This window comes from Callospermophilus lateralis, chromosome 4, assembly GCF_048772815.1.
Source record: "Callospermophilus lateralis isolate mCalLat2 chromosome 4, mCalLat2.hap1, whole genome shotgun sequence".
NCBI lineage: Eukaryota > Metazoa > Chordata > Mammalia > Rodentia > Sciuridae > Callospermophilus > Callospermophilus lateralis.
This window is the reverse complement of record NC_135308.1, coordinates 65,827,982-65,855,916: the sequence shown is the minus strand read 5'-3', so window position 1 is coordinate 65,855,916 and position 27,935 is coordinate 65,827,982. Positions and strand designations below refer to the sequence as shown.

At 34.2% G+C, this 27,935-nt stretch overlaps 1 protein-coding gene across 8 annotated transcripts in view; it reads right to left on the bottom strand.

Annotated features, from left to right (window-relative positions):
• Erc1 (ELKS/RAB6-interacting/CAST family member 1) overlaps window positions 1-27,935 on the bottom strand; it is a 532,578-nt gene that overhangs the window by 307,725 nt on the left and 196,918 nt on the right. For all 8 annotated transcript variants that reach the window (XM_076854010.1, XM_076854009.1, XM_076854013.1 and 5 more), the window contains 4 exons: window positions 17,925-18,062; window positions 16,325-16,465; window positions 15,257-15,397; window positions 2,432-2,625 (listed from right to left, as the gene is read on the bottom strand). In XM_076854010.1, coding sequence (XP_076710125.1) covers window positions 2,432-2,625; window positions 15,257-15,397; window positions 16,325-16,465; window positions 17,925-18,062 — 614 coding nt within the window. The remainder of the gene's footprint in view (window positions 1-2,431; window positions 2,626-15,256; window positions 15,398-16,324; window positions 16,466-17,924; window positions 18,063-27,935) is intronic.

Genomic DNA, 27,935 nt, shown 5'->3' with positions numbered 1-27,935 from the left:
TGCGAGGGGGGTGGGGAATGCCATAGTAGATCTCTTTCACAAATTCTGTATGTGTTACTGTTTATTCAATACCTCAATCTATTTCTGAGTAACAAACTACAAAGCTGATAGCAAAAACTGAGTTGGAGAAAATGTTGCATTTGTTTGTTTTTTTTTTGTTTGTTTGTTTTTGGTGTGCAGTTTTATTTTATTTTCTGATAGACAAAAATCTTTGTCTCAAATCCTCAAACAAAATTACAGGTGCATGAGCAAAGAGGCTAGAACTATGCTTTTTCCAATACACTAAAAGTTACATAGGTCATTATAACTCTTTCTTACAAAGTGAAAAACAAAGTCACTATTAAAAGCAGCTATTTAGTGTACTTTGGACACAAGATATAGACTTAGTTCTGTTTCTTATTCTCCCTCACATTATGTCCATCTCCCAAAATCAGTATAAGTCCCAAAATGCAATAATGTTCTTCAAGCAAGCTTCATGGAATAGCAAGCAATATTTTCAAAATGTAGATTTTTTTCTTTTCTTTTTTAAAAAATATACATTTTTTAAATAACTTTATTTATTTACTTTTTATGTGGTGCTGAGGTTCAAATCCAGTGTCTCACCCATGCCAGGTAAGTACTCTACCACTGAGCTATAGCCCCGGCCCCTCTTTTCCTTTTCTTAATGTGGTACTGAAGATTGAACTTCAGCACTCATGAATATTAGGCACTCCTCTACCCTAGACTACATCCCCAGTCTTTTTTCTTTTTGAGACAGGGTCTCACCAAGTTGCCAATGTTGGCCTTGAATTTGAATCCTGTGTCAGCCTCCTAAGTAGCTAGGTTTATGAGCAATGGACCACCTCACTCAGCTTCAAATGCAGATTTCCAATATAAAAAATCACATTTAAAAATGAAATATTCTCAAGCAACTTCTGAAATACATTTAATGAGATGTCAGTAATCAGTCAAAAGAATCATATTTTAATGTTTATACTGTACTGCTGCTGATTTCAGGCTCATTAAAAAAAGCAAAAAGAGGTATAGATTCAGATATGTATTCATGTAAATATATAAGAGTGTGTGTCTGTGTATATACCTGGGGCATGCTCACATGCTGGAGAAGGAACACAGTGCAAAGATTAATGTGAATAAAAATGCACAGGGGCTTGAGCTGTAGCTCAGTGGTAGAGTGCTTGCCTAGCAAGAGTGAGGTATCGGGTTTGATGACCCTCAGCACCACATTTAAAAATAAATAAATAACTAAATGAAATTGATATTTTTAGAAAAACAAATAAATAAAAATGCATACAGTCTACAATCAAGAGTTCTTAGTTTTAAATTTTTGATTTAAAGAATTATATCCATTTGTCTTATCCAGAACTAGAGAAAATGAATAGAGTTAATATCAAAATAAGAGAAAACGAGCCAGCAGGTCAAAAGCCCATATTATTCACATTTTCATACAGTGTAAAACCATGAGGGTTGGAGTTTATTGCTTTAATTTCTTGAAAATCAAAATTATATGGGTAGAACAGGAGGAAATAATAACTTCAGAGGAAAACAACAAGCCTACCAATAACCACCCCCCAAATTTAAAACTCAGTAAATAAATTATGAAAGTAATCTAAAACTTCCCAGCCCTGAAGAACATAAAAATAAATTATTCTTAAGAACCAGCCCTCAAGAAGCCACATAGCTTAGTGACTTCATTTTGTCACTGTCAGTCTTTCTGGCTGTTTAGAAGAATACAGGTAATCAATTGCTACTGGAAGAGCTGTCTCAATGCACTTGTGAGTTCATGTTAAATACATGGTATGAAAGAAGAGATTAACAGGAATATACTTGGTCTTCAGTATAAAGTAATTTAAAAAAGACAAAATTCTAAGAGAAATATCTGGCAGGATCTGTTCAAATAGCCCATTTTGAAGAATTCAAATTCAGGCCCCATAAAAATCACATCTGTGTTTCCAAAATTATCCTAAAATGTCATGCTTCATTGACTGATGTAAGAATTTGCTTCTCCACAACCTAGTCAAAAATTCACAACCCCAAAGAGCATCTGATCAGCCAAAAGGGTCTAAACCAATGATACAATATTAACTCCTTATACAGGAGGACCATTTGCTAGAACAATAAGTAATAAAAAGCAAGTAGTTATTTGTACTCTATCTTAATCAGTCAGTTGAAAACTTTAATTTTTCAATTAATGAATACTTTCTCTTTTGTTTAAGGTCAACAGTTTCTCAATTTACTCCTTTTCTATGTTGCCTTTTAGAGACTGCAGCAAAGAATTTGTACTGATTTAGAATAATAAGTAGATAATAAAGTATTAACAAGCATTCAAGACCCTAAACTCAGAGGCATACAATACTGAAACAAGTATGCTCTCAAAAATACATACTTTACTTTTTCTAACCCAGTGAGTCCCATTCAATTTCTCTCTCCTTACCTTTCTAATTCAGCTATCTTCTTATCTTTGTCATTCTTCTCATTTTCTACTTCCTTCAAGATTTCCAAAAGGCGGTCTACTTCTGCCTGGGCCTTGCTAGATTCATCTTTGTACCTGACAATCTCTCTCTCCAACAGCTGAATTCGGTCATTCATCTCTGGACTGGCTCTAGCTTCCAATGTTGCTTCATGTGCCTACAAAAAAAAAAAAAAGAAAGAAAATGAAGAAGTGTTTCAAGTTGATAAGATACATATAAAGTGAAACTGGCTGGGTAAACCATGGGTCAAAGAACTATTTATATTCAATTTAAACACAGAAATATCAAATATCTAAAGGATTAATATTTAAAGTAATTGCCTTAAATTACAAATGGATTTTTAAAAAAATATTATACCTCTGAATTTTATTAGGCCAAAAATCACCAAAAGCCAACTGATATTTCAGAGAGTAGTAAGATATACTAATAAACCAAAAGACTGCTATTGATCTTGCCAAACAGTATCAAAAGGTACCACCGGGATTCACTGCTAATCTGACAGATAGCACCATTGCTGAGACCTATGTCCCATTAGTTATTTCCATTTCCTTCTCCTATATGCTGCTTTACCAAATGTGTGAATCACAAGACTCTGGGCACCCAGAATTATGTAGATACTTTAAGAATGTATTAAGTCCCTTAAAATGCTTTCAAAAATATATTAAAAGGTCAAAGATATATTCTTAGAAAATTCTTTGAAAAGCTCTAATGCAAACTACCATTAGTAAATGAGAAATGTTTGTATAAACTAAATGCTTTGTTATAAATCTAAGATTAAATTCTAGCCAGGTAAGGTGGCACATGCCTGTAATCACAGCTACTCAGGAGGTTGAGGCAGGAGGATTTTGAGTTTGAGGTCAGTCTGGGCAACTAAATAAACTGTCTCAAAATTTTTAAAAGGAGGGTGGTTGGGAACTTGGGGGTGTAGTTCAGCAGTGGAGTGCTTCCCCAGCATGTGTGAGGTCCCAGGTTTAATTCCAGTGTCAGAAAATAACAAACAAACAAACCAAAAAAAAAGAACCCTTATTTAACCTCCTCCTACACACAAGCATTAAATCTTTGTTTCAGTACTGGGGATTGAATCCAGGGGAGCTCTAACACTGAGCAATATCCCCATACCTTTTTTATTTTCAAATTTGAGGCAGGGTTCTCACTAAATTGCCCAGGCTGGCCTTGAACTTGTGATCCTCCTGCCTCAACCCCCCAAGTAGCTGGGATTATAGGTATGTACCACTGCATCTGGCTCCATTAAATCTTCTACCAAGTTCATTTATTTAAGGCTTAATTCCTGATGAAAAAGTACTTATCTATCCAAACACTGGCTTCTTTAGGGTTGTGATGTGGCTCATTGGTAGTATCTTGCCTAACATGCTCAAGGCCATAGGTTCAATCCTTAAGCACCAAAAAATAAAAAATACATCATAAATGGCTTCCCTCATCTTTAACTAACTTATCAGTACATTTTAAGGAACAAAAACTACAAGTTCGGAAGGTAAAAGGACTTCACTGTTCTGCACTGGATTTTCTCCAATATCTAAATATCAGTTGTTTCGCACTGTTTGCTAGTTTGTTAAGAGGAAAGTTCCTATAGCAATTAGTCTTTTATGGGGAGGACAAGGCTACAAAACTTTTTAAATATGGTTATGTCTAACAGAAAATAGAGGAGGAAGTATAAAGAGTAACAGGGTCAGGAGCTATTTTGTAGAAAGCTGACCATATTTATATACCAAAAAGGGAGAAACAATAAAAAGAAAAAGATCAAAGATGCAAAGAAATGCAGAAATAACTGAGGAAGGACACAATGAAATAGGCGACAGAAGAAGGTTCAAAGTAAGGGGCACAAAAGACTGTAGAAACAAACACGAAGGTCTGCTGCTATTCAATATTATTAAGACAATTCTGACTTATAATCACTTATTATAAATGTTTTATTTATAACTCTGCCAATGTAACTAGTGCACATCAGTGTTCTAGGCCTTCATACATGCTGAAGTGCCCTAACTCTGAGGTCTCAGCTTAGTAAATGTCTCCTCTGTTAAGGGGTCCTCTGTGACCCTAATCTAGATTTGATGTGCACTCCATCACACCCTGTGATTTACTACAACTACCTGTGCGAGTATCTATTTTCCCTGATAGAGAATATACATTCTATGAAACCAAGGGTGCAGGTGATCTTGTTTCTATCCTCAGTGCCCACCATGAAAACTGACCCAGTGTAGAAACTCAATTACTTGTTGAACAAATGAATATGCACAAGCAGTGAAAGAGTTTTGCTTGATTTAAAACAGTTCATAGAATTAAGTGGTAGGAAAAGAAGAATTGGGAAGAGGATAAAAGTAATCAATTATATGAGTGTAATGTTAAATGTAGCCTACAGGATGCTCCAATGACCAACTTTAAAGAAAAGTCAATTAAGTTAGGGGGGAAGAATCAAAAATATATTAACCTTCCCTTACTAATTATAACAAATTCTGTATCAGAGAAGTTTACGTCCAAATTCTTGCTGGGTTCATTTGGACGTTAAAATGAAATTCTAAGAATATTAAACATCTTTAAAGACCTTTGAAACTTTATTTTTTTAAAAATATAAACTCTAAAAAAGATATTTTCCAAATGTTTTATAAACATTTCTTTAAAACAAATTTCTAAATAGTAGAATGACATTTAATTCAAGATGTAAACATATCTTATGTCCACAGAGTTCTTCTCAAAGCAACAGTTAGAAAAATATTTTCTGGATGTTTAATTTCATGGCCTCATTCCCCTCACTGCTTTTCTAACCCTTTAAATTTTAATTGTCTGTTAAATTGTGTTCTGAAATGTGTATATTTTACATGTTCTACTTCTAGAATATCAGGAAGTCAAAATCACCTGGAAGCAAAAACTGCAAACTTCAGTGAAATAACAGTACTATATAAAACGTCACCTCTGGACAAGAAAAACTAAACCATGAACAATCCTTTTCAAAAATCCTTAATCAGGTTAAGCTCTCTGTTCTCAAGTGCTGATCTACTGGAAACTACTACCTTTCACATTATTAAAAACCTCAATACATATACACTGGATCACATTATTAAAACCTCAATACACATACACTGGAGGCAAGGATTTCATTCTTTTGTATTTCATATGTCGTACTAAAATATACACAATTATAGAATCAAGCAGATAACCAAATCCTTATTTTCAAAGTATAAATTAATTAATGAGGAAGTAAAGGTTAAGAAGGGGATCTTATTCAATAAACAACAAAACATATGGTTCCTTAAAATTATTTAAAAATACATAGTAAAAAGATAAATACATATACTGAGGAAAGCTCTGGTGCAAAGTAGCTTCAATAAAAGACATTTATATAAATTGATTTAAATTCTTTAAGGAAGTAAACAGCTATTCTTTTAAAATTATGTCCTTTACCAATTTCTTTTGTGTCAGCTTCCTTCAGTTGTGAGAATTCAGTTTCTAAACATGGCCTTTAAAGGAGATTCTACTGGCAGATATGGATTTTAATGTGTTAGCAAAATTCTACCCCCCAAAGTGGTGTGCTTAAAAGCCACAAATGATTTTACTTAAAAGCAAAGGGAAAGAGAAGCAGCCCTGAATGAATTAACCCACTGAGTACAACAACAACAACAACAACAAAACACACACACACACACAGGGAGAAAGCAGCAGAATGGAAACCTCTCCCAAAGTTTAGGGGAGAATTTTCCTCTTTAAAAACTTTTAATTCAAGATATAAACATATCTTATGTCCAAGAGTTTGAACTCACCCTAATATATATCAGAAAGAGTTTTGTGGGGTTTTTTGTTTTGTTTTGGTTTTTGTTTTTTTAAAATTCTTAAGTTTCTATATGAGTAAGGTAAAGATAGAAGGTCAAGTACACTCAATTTTCCACTTGGAAAATTGTGCAAAAATATATGAACCACATCTGTATATGGGTTTGCCAGGTCACTTAATGGCTTGGATTAGTGCCCCAATACCATTTCTAGATTCTAAAGGGAGTCAGAAGAGTTGAAGGAAAATGAAGAAAAACAGAAGGAAATGGTTTAAGAATAGAATAAGCAAAAAAAGAATAAAAGGTTAAAAAATGTGGGTTTTGAAAAAAAGCTTTAGTTAAAAACTCAAGAGCCTAGAAACGGGTATTTAAAAGAATTTGGCATTTTAAGAAGTTCTCATAACTCAAAAGCTAAATTTCAGAGTTGGGGATATAGCTCAGTTGGTAGAATACGTGCCTAGCATGCAAAAAGCCCTGGGTTCAATCCCCAGCACCACAAAAAAAGAGAGAGAGAGAGAAAAGCTGAATTTCAATCCTTTCCTTAATAATGCTGAAGTTATCAGCTCATGCTGATGAAAAAGAATACCAAAATTCAGGTACAGGTTAAATTACCAAGGACAGACATTTCCTACTTCAAAAATTTCAATTGTAAGAAGTCTTTTGAATAAATAGAAATTGGAACACTAATCTTATACCAGTTATGGTTTTCAGAAAGAAGAAAATATGCCAAACAGTATACATCTACAATTTTGTACTATTATCTACAAATAAGCTATAAAGCAAAAAATCCCTGCTACTATGGAAGATATAACAGAATTTTAGGTCTTATAACCTGCTAAAATAATTTTAAATTATACCAAATTTAAAAACTTAATGACACTACTTACCCTATTTTTAAATATAGTAATGCCATGGAATTAGAAATTTTTAGAAGGAGGTAAAATCAGAAACAATATTTAACAATTGTTTTGAGTCCCACATTTTACTGCTTTAAATCTCAATATTAAATTTAGAAAACATGCGTTCATTTATTCTCAGAAAGACCCTTTTTTTAAAAAAGTGAAAGCTTTTTTTTCTTGCCAATTTCCAATATAAATTAATAAGAGCTTAAAAACCCTTTGCTAATAATGTGGGAAGATACTTGAGTTCATTTGAAATTTTGCAGAAAAAAAAAGCTGTATAAAACTGGCATATTGTTGATTCACAGACATCTATTCTCAAATTCCTACAGATAGTTCACTTACTATTTTCATAAATATTTATGTATTAACTTAAAAATGTGATTTCCAGATATAGCCAATAAGCTACATTTTTGTTTTGTTGTTTTAGATTTTATTTTAAATGTCAAAAATCATGTAAGCATCTTCATAAAGAATAAATAGGTCTGTTCTGCATGGAAAACTATAGTAAGGTCAGCTCCAACATGCAAAGACACTGGATGTCATCACTGCCACCTTTACAAGGAAAAGAATAAAAGGCTGAACAAACTGAAAATTAATGACTTTCCTTGGACCTGTTAGAAAATTGAGATCACAGGGAAAACTGCCACCCAAAATATGGAGAAACACATATATTGGGAGAGTCAGAAATGAGATCTACTCATCTGGAACAGAAGCAACTCATACAAGCAATTTTAGGGTCATCATGAGGAATTGTTGGGGGCTGAGTATGACAGTAAGAAACTCGTAAGGGGGGAAAAGTTTTAAGGGGACTTTACCATACTTTCATATACTTTACAACCACAGGAACCCCACCAGATTTTTTTAAGTGAAGAGCTGAGAAAAATCCCTATGGTTCTGGCAGAAGAAGAGAAAAGAATAACAATTGTGAAATACCCTCAAAGCATTCATCTAAAGGCTGGGGTAAAATTTTACCAGAGCTTTATCCCACCTGGAAGGATGACATCTCACCTACTCCAACCCCCTCTAGCCTTCCATTCAAACCTAAAGGTAGAAAACCAAAACTGAGAAAGGCTTGTGAAGATCACAGCCAGGAAGATAGGCCCATATAATACTGAGACATAGGATTGTGAATCTTACCCTCTCCTATCCCTTACTACCACCCCAAAAGGCTCCATGGTAAAAGTAGATTACATTTGAAAAGAAATGAAAGATGCAGACTCACTTTGAAAAGCAAAGCCCACAGCCAACAGGAGAGACAAGGACATTAGAGGAATCTGAAGCTTCTGGCATCAACAGCAAACTAAATATAGCCCAATTTCTAGCCAGGATAACAGACAAGTATTATACTACCAGACTATTTCTACTAGCCAAAAAAATCTTCAGCTTTCAACAAAAAATTACAAGCCATGCTAAAGGACAAGAAAAAAATCATAGTCTGAATAGACACAAAACCAGACTCTCATATTTGACAGAAATATTGGAATTATCAGAGAATTTGAAATAAGTATAATTAATACAATAAGGGCTCTAATGGGAAAATCAGAAAACATCCAAGAATAGATGAATAATTAAGCAGAGAGATGGAAACTCTTAGAATCCAAAGGAAATACCAGAAATCAAAAACATGTAAGAGAAATAAAGAAAGTTTCTGATAGGTTGATTAGTAAGTTGGGCGGGGTGGGGGGGACTATTAGTGAGCTTAAAGATAGGTCAACAGAAGCATTCCAATATGAAATTCAGAGAGAAAGAAACAACATAGAACATCCCAGAACTGTCTGGGAAGTAATTACTTTCTTTCTTTTTAAAATAAAGATATTTTTTAAAAGATGGACAAAATATCTGTATTTGTTTTATTTATTTTTTAAGTAGTGCTGAGAATCGAACCCAGTACCTCACAGGTACGAGGCAAGTGCTTTACCGCTGAGCTAAAACTCCAGCCCCTGGGAAGTAAATTCAAGAGATGAAATATACATACTTATAATACCCAAAGGAAAAAAAGAGAAAAGAACAGAAGAAATAATCTAAATAATAATAGCTGAGAATATTTTAAAACTATTGATACTTATCAAACCGGGAAGCTCCCATTATCAAGCAGGATAAACACCAAATCAAAACAAAAATCAGTACTAAGGCATCTCATATTCAAACTGCAGAAGACGAAAACAAAGAGAAAAGTCTGAAAGTCCTCAGAGAGACAAACAAATCTGATAAAAAAAAATTCATCAGATTCGTCATTAGAAACCACATCAGCACCCAAAGCCTGGCCTGGAACCCCTGCATGCCCCTCCTCTCCAGGAATCCAGAAGGGAACACCCTGTAGCTGCTGAGGTTCCCTATCCCACCAACGTGGGGCTGCACTCAAACCACCTCTATCTTGAAACACTGCAGCCACCTCCATAGCCCTTCCCACATGGTAATCTCCATGACAGGACAATAAACAGGGCCAGGAGGCAGCCAGCAGCACCATATGCCACAGTGTGTCAATAACCGAACAGGCCGCCCAACCCCATCCCACAGCCCATCCTTCCAGCCCCATCTCTGAAAGGGGATGACTCCATCTTGGGACACTTCTACTGCCATCTTGGGTTACCTCCACTGCAACCTCTGCCACCTTTAGTTGGTGCAGATTTCATCTTGGGGTACCAACTGAGGCCTGGAAGTCCAACAGCAAGGTATCTACAGGCTTGACGCTACTGCCACCACCAACTAGGGATGTGGCCACTTCCATCTAGGGACAACAACCAGGACATGGCAGACGGTCACCAAGGTCTTTGTGGGCCAGGTTGCACCAGAGGTGTCCCTACTAGGTGTGCTAACAGTCACCATCCTGTTAGCACAACAGGTAGCCTTGCATGGGGTTGCCTCTTGTTCTTTTTTTTTTTTTTTTCTCCTGCTAACAGTCAAGTTCTTTTGATTCCCGACTTGTCCTATAATCTATAATACCTCTATATTCTCACATCCTATCTCATAAACATCACATCCTACCCACCCACTTCTCTCTCTGTCCACCACTAGAAACTATAAACCCTCATGCAAACCTACTGGCTATATAGTAGAAAATAACTGTACACTTCTGTTTACAGCAGCAAAACTGTAAATGTCTAAATAGAATCTAATTGATTTATGGCTGCATATTAGTTGCATTAAACATTGATCTCCCCCTAAAAGGTGAGGTATTCATAACCTGCAGGGACACTATAAGATTATAGGGTAGAAACTACAATACCTCAGACTCACACTGCAAGATAAAAAGACACATAGACAACATGAAAAACCAAGGGAGGAAAATGCCACAAACAAACCAAGATACTATAATAATAGAATCCATTGATGTAGATGAAAGATGAAATGACAGAGAAGGAGTTCAGAATGTACATAATTAAAATGATCTGCAAATTAAAGAATGACCTGAGAGAGAAATACAGGCAAAAATTGATCACTCCAACAAAGAGATAAGTACAGGCAACTATTGATCACACCAACAAAGAGATAAGAGAGAAAGACAGCAAAAGATTACTTCAAGAAAGAGATAAAGGGGGTCAGAGTTGTCGCTCAGTTGTAGAGCACTTGCCTAGCATACATGAGGCACTGGATTCGATCCCCAGGACCACATAAAAATAAACAAAATAAAGGTATTGTGTCCATCTACAACTAAAAAAAAAAAAAATAAAAAAAGAAAGAAATAGATAGAGATTTTGAAGGGGAAAAAAAACCAGAAATCATAAACCAAATAAAAAACTTGATAGAAAGCATCACCAACAGATTAGATCATTTGAAAGACAGAACCTCAGACAATGAAGACAAAATGTTCAATCTTGAAAATCAAGTTGACCACACAATGAAGATAGTAAGAAATCATGAACAGAACAACCAAGAATTATGGGAAAATATCAAAAGACCAAATCTTTGTACATCTCTTCAATGAAATAATATCAGAAAATTTCCCAAATGTGAAGAATGAATTGGAAAATCAAATACAAGAGGACACCAAATGTACAAAATTACAACAGATCTACACCAAAGCACATTATAATGAAAATGACTAGCATAAGAATAAGGGTAGAATTTTAAAGCCGCAAGACAGAAGAATCAGATTACATATAGGTGAGACAAATTTGGATCTCAGCAGATTTTTCAACCCAAACCCTCAAGGCCAGGAAATCCTAGAAAAACATGCCAAGCTCTGAAAGAAAATGGATGCCAACCAAGAATCTTATATCCAACAAAATTAAGCTTCAGGGCTGATGACAAAATAAAAACCTTCCATGATAAAAGTTAAAAGAATTTACAAGAAAGCTGCACTACAGAACATTCTTGGCAAAATATTCCATGAAGAAAAAATGAAAAAACAATGAAAATCTGCAAAGGGAGGAACTATACTAATGGAAGGCCAATCAAAGGATAAACAATGTCAAATTAAAAACCCAAAATAAACCAAAATGACCAGGAATACAAAACATATTCAAATAATAACCCTGAATGCGAATGGCCTAAACTCATCAATTAAAAGACACAGACTGGCAGACTGGATTTTATAAAAAGACTCAACAAATGCTGCCTTAAAGAGATACATCTCACAGGAAAAGACATCCATCAGCCTGTGAAAGGTGAAAGGATGGGAAAAAATGTTATCACTCACATGGACCATGCAAATAAGCAGGCGTTTCTATCCTCATATATCAGATAAAGAGGACTTCAAAGTTAGTGAAAAGGATAAAGAAGGACATTTCATACTACTCAAAGGAATCATACATCAACAAGACACAACAATCATAAATATCTGTGCCCCAAACAATGGGATGTCTATGTATATCAAACAAAGTATTCTTAACTTCAAAAATCAAATAGACCACAACACAACACTGGGTGACTTTAACACACCTCTCTCACCACTAGATAGATCTTCCAAACAAAAACTAAACAAAGAAACTATAGAACCCAATAAAATAATCAGTAATTTATACTTAACAGATATATATGGAATATTCCATCAACGAATGAATACACTTTTTTTTTTCCCCCAGCAGCACATGGATCCTTCTCCAAAATAGACCATATGTTATACCACAAAGAAACCACATCAGGAAGAAAAGAGTAAAGTATTTAAAAGTGTTGGAAGGGAGAGACACCATTCTAGAAATCTAGATACACTGTAATTACTCTTTCAAAGAAAAGGAGAAAAACAAAAATTGAGGAATTCATTGTCAGAAGCCATGTGCTGCAAGAAATTAAAAGTTGTTCTTCAGAGAAAGGAAAATGAAAGAGGTCAGAAACTCAAGACACAGTATACACAAAGAAGGGAAAAAACTGGACAACAAGTAAATGAAACGAAAATTGCATCTTTTATGTTTCTTAAATGATATAAAAGATAACTATTTAAAGTAATAGTAAAAATGTCTTGAGTGATTAGAGCCTACAGATAAATGAAATGAATGGTAACAATATAATAAGGGAAAAGAAGAAGAAATTACGAATATTCTATTTAAGATACCTGTACTGCACATGAAGTAGGATAGCAATGACAGAGTTCTTTACACTAGCTAAAATTATGTTGCAAACACCAGGACAACAATTTTAAGAAATTTTTAATAAGTATAATTTATATGCTAAGAAAGGAGAAAAAATAGAATCACATAAATACTCAGTTAAAACTAGAGAATGGGGTAGAGGTGTGAGCACTTGAAGTTTTGGGTTGAACCCCTAGCATGGGTTGGGGAGGGAGGGGTTTGGCTATAATATCACAAAGATAGCAGGGGGCAGGAGGGAGGGGCAGGAGGGGAACCAGAGATCACAAAGACCAAAGCTTGGAAAAGTATAATTAACAACTGCTTTCTAGGATTAGAGTACTGTACTGTGTAAATAATGTAATAGGGAAATATCAGTAATTAATTTTTTATTGAAATAACTAAATAAGGTTTCTTTTAATAACTTTTTATAGGAAAAGAAGAAATCAAATGACTAAACATAATTATTTCAGAATTATTTCTAGAAAATAATTTGCATAATTTTATTAGTTAGATTTTTCCAGGAAAATAAGTTATTCAAGGCATTTTAAGAAAAAGCATACTTTTATAGATAAAATAAAACTTATTATAAGGATGAAGGTCAAAAAAGCTGCTGCTAGTATACAGGAAACCAGAAAACAGAGATCACACCACAACTCTGATGATGATTTCAGTTTCCTCAGCAAAAAAGGGAGTTCTTTCCAAGACATTACTGGACATTATGAGTATGAGTAATTCAGACAATCACAACACATTATTCTCTTCTACTTACAAAACAAATAAAAAACCTTTCTTTTATGAGAATCTGAAACTGGAATCCTGCTGACAATGGGATCTACAACACATTCCAGGCTTCCTGCTGCAGAAAACAAGGACTGTGATGAATGATCATTATCTAATATCATTTGTCTTCTACCTTCCATATAAAATATCAGTCAAATATGCAAATAAGTCACATGTAAATAAATGACTATCCTAAGACATTCTGTAAAATAGGACAATGTTCCATCCCATGTCCCATGCCTGTCAATGCTGAACACTGATAAAATTAATATTCTAGAATTTGGAAATAATATGTGATATAGTACCCAATTTCTTTTTTTTAATTTTTTAATTGATTTTTTAAAAAATAAATGACAGGGGCTGGGGATGTGGCTCAAGTGGTAGTGCGCTCGCCTGGCATGCGTGTGGCCCGGGTTCAATCCTCAGCACCACATACAGACAAAGATGTTGTGTCCGCCAAATACTAACAAATAAATATTAAAAATTCTCTCTCTCTCCCTCTTTCTCATTCTCTCCCACTCTTTCTTGAAAAAAAAAATGACAGCAGAATGCATTTCAGTTATTATTATACATATACAGCACAATTTTTTTAAATGAAAAAAAATAATTGCTTAAAATAAAACATAGGAATATTTGAGAAGAAAAACAGACATGGACAGAAGTAATAAATCAGAGAAAGAGAAAGCCACCAATCTCCTCTACCCAATTATATATTTTCTCATAAATATAGATAAAAAGCCTAACATAAAAGAGACCATAAATGATGAACTATGGGTTTCAAATATATCAAACAGAAAGAAAATGTAATATTGTCACAAATAAGCAAGTTTAGAATGTTAATAACATTACTCCTGGAAGTGCCTTCTGTTTTACAACCCTAAATACATTTAACAACTTCAAATGGAAAATTACCTCCAACCTTCTAATGTCAAAATACAACTATTGCCATTATATAGAAAAATGGATAATGTAAGCCATAAATGGTTTTATGATTTTTGTTTATTACAGCCTTAGATACTTGCACATTTATGTACATGTACAGTTTATTAAATATTCTATGGACTTGTAAAAAAAATACAACTGTCAAATCTAAATTGGTTATAACTGGAATCCTTAATCTCAAATAAAGGACTTTCCCCACACAATTCGAAAGTAACTTTAAGCTATTGGATTTTCTTCCTTTCCTTAGCCTCAGAACATGATTTCCTTAATGAAGATAACATGTTAATCTATGGAAAAAGAGCAAAAGTAGAAGTCTCAAGACTAAGCTTCACCCTTCATTCATCAGCTAATGAATTTAATTCAGTTAATGTAATTACTCAGAAGTCTAAGTTTCAATTCTCATAAAGTTAGATAGGTAAGAGATTTAAAAATTGAAAGGGCTCTGAAAACTATGAATTGCTACTTAAATATTACAGAAGTATAAAGCAAAAAAATAAAGGATAAATATCTACACCATTCCTAACATTTTCATTGTGTTTAAGTAGCACTGTTACATTATCAGGAAGCTTAATTCTAATGGAGGAAAATATCACAGAATTGAGATTTTTACATCACAGTCTCAAATGTCATCAATAAGGGAGGTATATATTTTAATCTTCCTCTAAACTATAAATTTTCTAAGTGATTGGGGTTCCAATGAATAAAATAAAGTAGGCTAAGAACACTAAAAAAAAAAAAATCAAACAAGACTCAAATTACCATTTCAAACTCTTAGGGTTTATTATTCCACTTGTAAATTATTCCATATAAACACCCTAGACTTACCTACTATGCTTTTAATTAAAACAAAGTAAGAAAATGGGAAATTTTTTGTTAACCTTTTTCAGCTGCGATTCCATTTTCAAACATTCTTCCTTCTTCTGCTCCAGAGCAATCTCCAGTGTCTTGAGTCTTGAGTCCTTTTTCAGGCCTGAGGAAGCCAGGGAAGAAGCATGCTCTTTCAGATCCAAGAGTGAAGCCTAAAAGAAGTAAGAAAACCTAGAATAAATATGCAGATTGAAAACTTGATATTTACTATCATGGTAGCTTGCAGTTTCTTTCCATTTCAAGAACATTCATGAACTATAAAACAATATCAGCTTTAGCTAATAATAATTAATACTTGAAATTAAAATAAGATGGATTGGGGCTGGGGATGTGGCTCAAGCGGTAGCGCGCTCGCCTGGCGTTCGTGCGGCCCCGGTTCGATCCTCAGCACCACATACAAACAAAGATGTTGTGTCCGCCGAGAACTAAAAAATAAATATTAAAAAAAAATTCTCTCTCTCTCTCTCTCTCTCTCTCTCTCTCTCCCCCCCCTCTCACTCTCTCTTTTAAAAAAAAATAAGATGGATTAATTAAAATAAGATGGATTTCTAAGAACAGTGACTTTGAGTTCTAACTATACATACTCTTTCCCACAAAACAAAAGTAGATCAAGCTTTGTGAATATAAGGAGTAAACTTTAATAGCTTCATAAACTTAAAGATAAAACATTTTTTTCCTTCTAAAGGAAATATTCTATTAGGAACTCACTTCCACAAATTTTCCTAAAGGTATTGGAAAGAAAATTCAGAGAGACCCTAAGGCTCTTGCATTATTGTTTTATCACATGTAGCGGGTTTTAGTTATTTTAGAATATATAAAAATACCATTAACAAGTAAGAAACCAACACAAAACATGATGAAAGAGATAGCAAAACTTAGGCAATAAATAAACCAATTTTATTATGTCTTTGCAAAACTCCTGAAATATCCTTTGAGTCATTCACAAAAATCCTGCTGTAAGAGTATTAAAATCTTCCATCAAATACTTTTCATATATAAAACATAAACAACAACACATACATACAACAATGCAATAACTAAGCAAACCAAATAATTCCATTTTAGTGATTTTAACTAACCTCTTTCTCTGAGAGGTCGCCTTGCAACAGGCTGACTTTTTCTTTCAAGTCTTTAAGATCTTTTTTGTAGTTATCAATTTCCTCTTGCTTCTCTCGCTCATCTCTGTCCCGCTGTTCCTTTAAGCGTTCAATTGTTCGCTCCTGAAGACAAAACACATCAACACATGAGGAAATTCCTTTCTGTGCTTAATATGACTATAATTCTGCTTTTAGCTGATAAAGTGACACTTCTATCCTCTGTTCAAAAGACTGGTAAATTTTTAAAAAATTCACTTTTTAAAAATTTATCCCTCCCTTCCTATATTGTCATAACAAAGCTCCGGCTTTGCTTTTTTTGACTTCCAAGTTTTCTTTTCCTATAATCTCAAATATTCAGATATCACTAATATAGTCTCTTGAAATATTCCCATTTAAATTCAATTCCCAAATAACTAAAAATTTCCATACTCACCCATAGGACAATAACTAATATTTCTTATTTATAATTCACACATTGACTACAAGTCAATGGAAATCACAATTCACACATCAAGAAAAGGGAAGGGAAGAGACTATGAAATGTTAAGCCTAAAGTATACAGGAGAGTAAAGAAAAGAAAAATTATTTAAAATTATGTCTGTCAACAGATGTTCAGGAAGTTACAAAGTTGAGCAATGTTAAGTACATTTCCAAGTGATATTTCTAAGTATATTAAGGGAGGAAGGCTTGATCCTAGCATGTTATCCTGAAGCCTTCTGAGTCCAGCAGACTTAAGCAACAGTGACCCTGCCTCTTTAAAATAATCCAATTAAAATGTTGCATAGAGATTATCCAAACCACCTTCTAAGACATTAACATTGGCCAGCCAGAAGCAACTTAAAATCCCAGCAACTTAGGAGACTGAGCTGGGAGGATTCCAAGTTCAAAGCCAGCCTTAATGAGACCCTATGCAACTTAGTGAGACTCTGTCTCAAAAAGTGAAAATGGACTGGGAATGTATCTCAGTGGTAAGGCACCCCTAAGGTTCAATCCTCAATACCACCCACTGCCCAAAAAATACATTAACACTGGCCAGAATAGGCTAGTTCTTTAGTCAACCATTTATGAAAAATAAGGTTTACTCATAAAGCAGTATAAAGTAGGAAGGTCCAGACTAGAAAATTAATAAGAACATTATATTAATGAATAAAATCTATGAAAATATTAGGCACCAAAAGTGAATAGTAAAGGAGGAAGACTATGTATTGCCTCCTGATATAGTTAATGTCTGGTAATGTCTGACATTCTCACATTCTAGTTGACTATATTAATAAAAAGAAATTTTCTTTTTCTTCAGAAAGCAGCAAATGGGGATCATAAGGCTCATTCTTTAGAAAAATCAGCCAGTGCCCTCTAGCATGGAATCCATCTTGCCTGGGAGCAGGTGCTTAAATTGACAAGAACTAAATGGATTTGCTTTCCCCTTTACACTAAGTATACTGGCAACAGTACAGTAGAGTTCTTTTTTCTTTTGCTAAAAAGGATCTTTTCTGTATTCTATATCCAGTTTTCAATTAATGAGAAATCAAGAGAAACATGACTGTGAAGTGTCCAGATCCTTCACTTTATCTGCAAGACTCACTTTCTCTGCAAGGGCCTCCTCCAAAGTCGTAAGGGCAGTGTCGGTGTTGGTGGTGTCAGCCTGCAAGGATTTGACTCGTTCTTTCAAGCTGCTCATCTGCTTTTCCTTATCTCTAAGTTGCTCTTGAAGATTTTCAATCTGTGTGCATTCACATTAAAAAGAAAAAAAGACATTAAGAAAAATGGAAATACATACTATAAAAATCATTGAAAGTTAGAAACAGATCAGGGTTGTCTATGTGTGTTCTGTGGAAATCCTTTAATCCTAAAACTTTCAGAATAACGTGCAAAACCTTAAGACTAAAATTTACAGCCAGAACAAAGAAAAAGCATACACATAGATGTGGAGATATATATATACATACATACATACATATATATACATACACATACACACACACAAATCCCTAAAAAAAATCAAGAAGGTAGCTGAGAGAAAAGATGCAACACAGGAGATGGAAGTGCAGACAGGTATTGCACAGGAAAGCCACAAGAGTGGGATTTACTTCTAAAATGATACTACAAGTGTCAAGAAGGATTATTTCACAAATAATCAGGAACAGAATATAGAACAGCTAGTCAGTAAAAAAGACAAATCAGCTACATAAAGGAAAAACTGTTCTTAAATGCTAGTGTTGTTAGATTTTACACCATCCTTTATCAAAACAACATTTACAGTAAAATTTCTTATTGTAGTCATGCACTCCTTCATACATACATGCATTCACTTACTAAAAAAAACTTATTGAGTTCTTTATTATATGTCAGACACGAGTAACACCAAGAAAAATAAAGAGACCCATTTTTATTATATGGTGACATGGCAAGAGAGTTCCCCGTTATGTAGCTGAAGCTAAGCAACAGATGAGTTTATATGCCTTCTAAGGAGACTTTATGGTAGAAAGCTAGAAATCATTAGAGATTACTAAGCACAGAAATGGCCTGGCTATTTTATTTAGATAATTCTGATGGCTGTGGAGGGAAAATTTAAAGGAACTTAAATACAGCCATGGAAAAGAATAGCAAAATGGATCAGTTCAGCAAAGAGATATGGGAACTAAGAGAATAAGACATATGGAAAATAAAGGATGTATTTGAAAAAAACCTGTGGAAATAGCATGCTATCACTAGGGAGATTCGAGTACACAGAAAGAAAAATATTAAGCAAAAAATGAAGAAATTCTAGGGAGAGCACTCACTCTACCACTGAGCTGCAGTCCCAGGCCTACAGAAATATTCTGAATAATTAAAGAAAAATTACAAATAATTCCATTACTCTAAAACTCACAAAGTTAATTCATTTACTCAACACATGTTTCAGTTCCTGCTATCTGCCATACATACTTCCAGGCATTGAAGATACAGAAATAATCAAAACACACCCAAATCCCTGCCTTCACAGAGCTTACATTCTAGTACAAAAAACAAATGAAGAAAGAAATGAAGAGAATGAATGAATGAATGAATGAATGAATGAAATACGTAGTAGAAAAATTAAGCAGGAGAATACTATCAGAGCTAGTACTAGAACTAGTACTTCGCATGGCTTTCAGAATGCAACATAACCGTTACCTCCTTTGGGAAGACTTTCTTGATTTTACCATGAGAATGACATGATCATTGTTTGTGCTCCATTACATATATACATATGTGTACAACATATACATACAACACACACCCCTATCCTTCCATGTACTATAGCCTGAAGTCCTGATCATATGTAATTATTTTATACATGTCTCTTTGAGCAGATATGTTTCTGCCCCTTGTTTTGTACCTTCGTATCTGCCCCATATCAGGACTTAAGTAAAAAACTGTTCATTAATCAGTAAATAAAGATAATGTAAGTCTGGACTTTCATAAACTGTATTCAGGCACATAAACATACACATAAACTCATGCCAAGAAAGAAACTACAAAAGAACCCTGGATCCAATATTCAGATACTTTCTTACATTAATCAATTTAATAATAGCTCTTTAAGAACCTGTTTCAGGGCTGGGGCTGGGGCTCAGCAGTAGAGCACTCGTCTTGCATGTGTGAAACCCTGGGTTCAATCCTCAGCACTACATAAATAAAAAAAATATAAAGGTATTGTGTCCACCTACAACAAAAAAAAAACTTACTTTTTAAAAAAAGAACCTGTTTCATTCCACTGGAAAGAAAAAAAAAGGAGCCACTCTCTGGAGTCAATAAGAATTTCAGAAGCAGGGCAAACAAGCTAAGGAAAGAGATTTAGTAAATTCTAAGAGTTTAAAAGGAATACTCTAAGGCTTGAATTTTCATTCTTCAACAAATAAGTAATTATACAGGTGAACCACTGAAACACCTGAAATGAGCTCTAGTCTTTTCAGTGCCAAAATGAGTCCACAGCATACTGTGAAAGGAGAGTTTTCACAAATAAAAAGCAATAGTCTTCTTTTAATTTAATAAACAGAATTTCATGTGGATCAAAACTTAGGTAAAATTACAACCCCTACAGAGAATTTTACCACTCAAAATTTAATATTCTATATACATTCAGACTACAATGCCCTGGTATTTACATATTTTAAAAGCTGTGCATGTGCAGGTCATTATAGGTGCTATCACAGGCCTTACACAAAGAAAACACATGGTCAAGCTGTTGATTAGTACTTTATTGTGAAGAAAGGCAGGACAAGAACCATTATTTAAAATGAAATTTCAAGAATAAGTTTAGTTCTACAGACAAGAAAACAGAGTCATCTTTTATGAGCCCACCTAATATACGAATACCCCTTATACACATGCATATAAAAAATAATACCCTTCTATCCACTCCATCATCAGCCTCTAGAAAGAAATTAAGAAATTAAAACATTAACAGTTCTACTTTTATAATTCATATGTAGTTAAACTATTAAAATAACCCATTATTCTTTGCTGGTAAAAACTTCTACTGATATACTTAGGTGCAAAAGGTATCAGGTCAGGTAAAAGATCCACTAGCAAGTTATCCCTAAGCTATTTTCTTTTTCAGTTATCCAGCTGTCTAGACAGATTTGGCTGCTGAATTGGAGGGGAGGAAAAGGAAGGCTATTTTTGGACTCCTATTTACTGCTAAAGGAATAAACATTCCATTGTGAAGGATCTCACAAAATGAAAAAAGAAGAGTGGACACTAAGACTGTTTCCTTTGGGCACATTGCCACCAGTGAGAAGGACCTGAAATAGATACAGATGTGCAAACTACCATGTAAGCACTGAAAAAATACAAAAGATGCTGTGTGAGGAGTGTCTATAAAAATACTTCTCTTTTCATTTATTCAGCAGCAAGATGGCTAACAATTGAGCCCCACTGAAAGCTCCTGTTATATATGCTCACTTTAGTCGATTCATTGCATTTGATCACTGACACATTATTATTCTCACTATTCTCTTCTATTCTACTAACCTAATGTTAACATTATAAAACTGTTTGCCCAAATAGCTCCATATCATTTCATTTCAGTATTTATCATACTAGTTCTATAAAACATACTGCAGAGACCCTATTCTATATCAAGTTTGATTATCCACAGGATCTGAAATACTGTTATTAAAAAGCTTTGAATATAACAGCCTAGAGAAAAACCAGATCCATTTTGCACATACTTAAATAAAAAAATAAAAGTGATTGTTTGGAATCATGTTCAACGGGGAAAAATATTCAACTATACTTTAAAAAAAAAAAAAAGTTCCATTCTGTAGAAGCAGAAACCACAGAATCCCTGTATTACAGTTACAAAACAACAACAACAATAATGATGGTGGAAAAGAGAAGCTAGTGATGATAATAAGAGCAACCAACACTTAAAAATTTTGAGTGTCTATGTACATATCTTACCTATTTAAATATGCCAAAAGGACTATGAGACAACAACTAGACAATCTAACTGCAGAATCCTACTCTTAATCATTATGCAATAAGTATGTTTTATGGTGGAAAAAAAAAAGAAAGAATTTCTCAAAGCATTTTCACATAAACCATTCCAGACCATAATGCTTATTTTAAAGTACAGTATATCATTACTACAATAATAGTAGAAATTCACCTCCTCCTGAAGCAAAGAATGAAGGGTAGAGGTAATAAACCATTGCACATGTAAAAGTATTATTTCCCAGGAGGAACATGTATTCAAGTGCAATACAGTAAAGCTGGTGGAGAGATCCAAAGATACTTCATGCAAGAATATTATCATAATGTTATTAAAATAATCTGTTTTCCCCAACTTTCTATTAGGAAAGGAAGCAACTGATACAAGAAAGTATGCTTATTGATAGACATGTAGACTAAGAACACCTGAAAATGAAATATAATATCCCCTGTCCATGCTTTTGCTTTCTTTTTTTTTAACTTGGGATTAATCAGAGTTTAAAAGTATTAAGTAAAAAATTTCCAGAATTAAACAACTCATAATTTTCCAGCTTCATGCCATTCTAAGTACTGTGATAACATCTCATATTGTGCTGTCTGCCAGGGTTGGGTCATGAATCATTTATTTGTCTATCACATCCACTGTATATACACTACCCACCCATTAGTCACTTAGTAGCCAACTCAGTTATAAAAATATATTGTTTGGGCATCATGTGTAGTAGCCTAATGCTACATCACAATGCCTATGCTATTTACCTCACTTTATCTTATCACACAGGTGCTGTAACATTTCACATCACAAGAAGATGAATACAATACAATATTTTGAGAGATCACATTCACGTAACTTTTATTACAAGATCCTGTTATAATTCTGTTTTATTATTAATGTTGTTATCTTACCTTACTATTTCTAATTTATAAATTAAATTTTATCATAGGTATATGTGTATATGACAAAGCATTGTATATATAGGGTTTCACATTCGGGCATCCACTGGGAATCTTAGAGCATTAGAGCACCACTGCAGGAAAGGGGAAACTACCTAGAAAGCTTTCCTTCTGTTATTTATTTTTAATATTGAAAATTAATAGACTGTTTACTGTAGAAAATGGTATATTTCATAACCCCATAGACTTTTTTCTACTTTATGAATAATCTGCTAGATATAAAAAGAAATAATTTACCATGTATTCAATTTCTTCATAAGTAAAATTCTGTACAGATCAAAAGAATTGGCATTTATTCTAGAGAGCAGATCTAACAATGATGAATTCAAAAAGAAATATTTTTATATTAGCTACTTAAGATAAAGACATGTTCTTTAAAATTACCTCTTTTATCATAATATCTCTCTATTGAGTTGGAAAGAAATAGAAATAAAATAGTTAATATGTATTGCACAAAGGCTTTCTTCTTCCTAAGCCATTTTATTTTACAAAGAGAAAGAAAAACTGAAGACAGAAGAAGACTAATGGTGAATGCAATGTTACATGCTGAATTCATCAAATCTACATACCAATTCAGCATTGCCATGGGCTTATTGGCATCTTTTGTTTTGGTTTTTATCAGCATTGCCCAGTTGTCAGGAGCTATCATGTTCAATGACAGTGATTTATTTCTAGTCAAGTGGAACTGATTACTCTGCCTTTAAGGCCATAATCACTGAGTAGAAGTGGAAAAGGTTTCCTCTAGGATACAGTTCTAAGGAAAAAAGGAATCCCAAAACACTTGCAATCACCTGGCTCACTTAAGTAACACTTAAAGAAAGGAACTTTAGTGATGATATCTCCAAAATCATTTTTAGGCAGCATCAAAGTTTTTATTTACACAAAGCCAGTAATCCAGAAAGGATCTGACCTTTACTTTCTTCATTTACTATCTTTCAGTATCAAAGATAGACAAAGAGGAATTCACAGTAATTAATAGTAAAAGTTTTCCTTCTTAGAATCTAAATTCCCTGCCAGGCACTCCTATAATCCAAGCATCTCAAGAGGCTGAGGAAGGAGGATCCCAAGTTAAAGGTCAGCCTCACCAATTTAGTAAGACCTTGTCTCAAAATAAGAAATAAAAAGGAATGGATGTGTAGCTTAATAGTAGAACACCCTGGGTTGGATTCCCCACTGCCACAAAATAAAATTAAAAAGAAAAAAGGATCCAAGTTCCCTCTTTTTTTGTTGGGTGGCTGTGTGAGGGGGTTTACTAGGGATTGAACCTAGAGGCTCTTTACCTCTGAGCTATATTCCTAGCCCTTTTTACTGTTTTATTATTTTCAGACAGGGTCTTACTAAGATGCTCTAGGCCTCCCTTAGTTGCTGAAGCTGTTCTTGAATCTGTGACTCATCCTGTTTCAGTCTCCCTAGGCATGTGCCACCACCCCTAATCCAAATTCCCTAATCTCTGCTCAGTTGTTTTGTCTACCTGCCTAGTCTCTGACAGAATATACTAACAAGGTACAACTATAATTTACCAAAACAAGCAGCTTTTGCCTAGGCTATTTATATTGGCCTCTAAAGTTTTACATGTTTGATCATGTCTTTCCAGTGGTTAGAAAGCACAAGAACAGCAAATCATGACACATTCTAAGCAAAGTTTTAAACTCATTTGGCTTTTTAAAAGTCTCCATATCAGTACAATAGTATGTTTTTTCCCCTAAACATATATATCTGTGATAGTTTATAAATTACACACAATAAGAGATTAACAATATAATTTAAAATAAAGTAGAGCAATTATAACAATAAACTGTGAAAAAAATGCCAACATCACTACTCCTATGCTTTGGGGCCATTAGTAGGAAAATAAGGGTTATTTGAACATAGAGCATAGGGATACCATAATAATGATCTAAGAGATAGTCAATATGATAACTGAGATAGATGCTAAGTGACTAGATAGGTAGGATATACAGTGTTGATACACCGAACAAATAGATGATGATTCATGTACCAGGTGGGGTAAAAAGGATAGAGTAAGGTTTCATCATACTGCTCAGAATGATACACAATTTAAAACTTATGAACTCTTTATTCCTGGCATTTTCCATTAAATACATTCATATTTCAGTTAACTGCAGATAACTGAAACTTCAAAAATTAAAAATACAGATAAGGGGGTTACTTATCTGAGTACAGAAGGGCAGGTATAGCCCTTAGGAAAACATATTCAGAGTGCTGTGCTCCAGACAGATGTTAAAAATTGCTTCAAAAGGGAGTAAGTTCCCTAAACATTTTGTTCATGGTATATATAATAGAACTGGAGACCTCTTAAATTAAAACAGTTGCATAACATAAAGCAATAGCTGGTAAAATCATAGTCACTACCAGTCAAGATCAGCCTGGGAGACAATTATCGAAATAGTTCAGATTCTTCTTTTTATATCTGGTAGGCATACATTAATACTGTATAAGCTGGGCATGATAGTGCATGCCTGTAATCTCAGCAGCTTGGGAGGCTAAGACAGAAGGATCGAGTGTTCAAAGCCAACCTCAGCAAAAAGCAAGGCTCTAAGCAACTCAGTGAGACCCTATCTCTAAATAAAATACAAAATAGGGCTGGGGATATGGCTCAGTGGCCGAGTTCCTCTGAGTTCAATTTCCAGTACCAAAAACAAACAAAACAAAACACTGGACACACTTTAATGAGCTAACATCAAAAAAAAAAAAAAAAGACACATAAATCCATAACAGCGTAGCAATGATGAGACTGCACACAGGCCTCAATTCACATCATCTAGGTGAATGGCATTCCTTGAAGTTTTCCAGTTTCAATGGCTACATAAAACAGTTTCAGATGATAACATCTTACTACATTTTAGTGATGAGAGAACCAAGTATTTTTTTAATAATTAAAGCATACCACTAGGCTTAATTTTAAAAAAAATCATTGTATTATTTGTAAAAAGTAACAAAATTGGAAAAAATTAAACACATAACAATAGGAAGTTGACTAAATTAGTCTATTCACTGGATAGACTATTATGCAACCATTAGAGGTCACATTCTTGAGGCTTATTTAAGATATGGAAATATGTTTATTACAAGAAAGGTTACTAAAAAGTATGTCCAATACTATCCCAATTTAAAATAAGGAAAAGGTTATTTGTGCATTTTTTTCTTCTTTGTAACTTTCATGTTTCTCAAATACTTAGACACCCAAAATGACAAAAGCAAACATTAACTAAATGCTATCCAAGATATCTTAGGAAAGATTCTTTGATCACATACACAGAAAAATCTCTACGGGTTTTTGTAAACAAACCTTTATTTAACCCATACCTTTCACAGGTTCATATTGTGAGACCTAAGAAATTAGGCTGTCAGATTTGGGGAGTTTTCTGCAGTAGCAAAGACAAAAAAACAAAGAAATCAAGACTTTCAACTGAACCTACTTGAATATAAGATGTGAAGGACATAGTGATGGAAATGCTACACTTATTTAAAATATAAATTCAAGCCAGCACGGTGGAGCACGTCTATAATCCCAGCAGCTCAGGAGGCTTAAGCAGGAAAATGTCAAGTTCAAAAGTGAGGCGCTAAGCAACTCAGTGAGAACCTGTCTCTAAATAAAATACAAAATGGGGCTGGGGATGTGCCTCAGTGATCAAGTACCCCTGAGTTCAATCCCCAGTAAAACATTCTCCCCTCAAAAAGAAAATATAAATTCAAGTTCATCTCACTAAATTTTCACTTTCCAGACCTACTTTTTGGCTTGAAAGATACTAACTTGTCCTAATATTCTTCCCTAGATTCTACACCAAGCTGTATTTCCCAGGAAGCAGACAGCAAGACAGACATTACTATACAAAAGTTTACTGATGGGTGCTCTTGAGATCAATCCTAGTAGAAAGCAAAAGAAGTGAGGATTGTAAAGAGGGAGAGAGTCAGCTGCCATAAAGTCTTGAAGGATTCAGACAATCCCCGAAGGAGCTATAAAGCTGTGGGTCCAAGTTGGGGTAAGGGGTTCAAGTTCTTGTTCCTCATAAGGAGCAGTCACTGGAAGCTGACAGGAAGGCACAAACCCTTAAGCAAGACAGGCCTCTTTATCCAAAGCAATCTCTGTGGGGCTAACAACTGAGGGCTTTCTGTCAGCAGCACTTCTAGCATCTAGGGAATAAGTCCCTCAGGCACCAAGGGGATCTAGGTCACTCATCACAGTATCCATTATACTTAAGAACTATACTCTTTGAGGTTAAATTATAGTTGCCATGAAATTATAGTTGCTCTCAACTCCTGTTACAATTTGAACCACATAATTTTTTGGTTTTATAAAACCTAGAGCCCTTGTATCCCACTTGGTGGTTCTACAGGTGGTGGGTATTTTTAATCAAGAGTTCATGCGTTAACTTTTACTATGTATGGGATATTTCAGATCTTATAAATGATCTGTATGCATTTTTACATGAAAAGAGCCTATAGCTTTCATCAGATTGTCAAACAAGTAGAAAAATCATTGACCAGCGACTTTCTTTACAAGTACCCAGTGTTTAAAGTGACCAGCTACTTCTCTTAAAAAATTGCTTGCTTAGGTGCTCTAAATAAATACTATATTTGCTGTGAATAAAGGCAGAGTTTGGCCCAGGTGAAATAGAGAAAGAAAAGGTTCAATCATTAGTTCCTCAGCCATATGTAACAGATATAAGAAAGAGCAAGATATACAAAGATATATCTTGTATACAAGATATCTCCCTCTTTACAATCCTCATTTCTTCTTTTGCTTTCTACTAGGATTGATCTCAAGAGCACCCATCAGTAAACTTTTGTATACAAGATATACAAGATATACAAAGAGCAAGCTTATTGAATTTACCAAAATTGTCACTATAAAATTGGATAATTTTAATCAACTCAAAATGGATCAAAGACCTTGAAATTAGACCAAAAACTATGCAACTCCTGGAAGAAAATGCAGGGTCAACACTCCAGCACATAGGCACAGTCAACTTTCTCAATAGGACCCCTAAAGCTCAGGAAATAATGCCAAGAGTAAACTTTCTACATAGCAAAGGAAACAATTAGGAATGTGAAGAAAGAACCTACAGAATGGAAGAAAATCTTTGCAAGCTACTCCTCTGACAAAGGATTGATGTTTAGCATATATAAAGAGTTCAAAGAACTTTCTACCAAAAAAAAA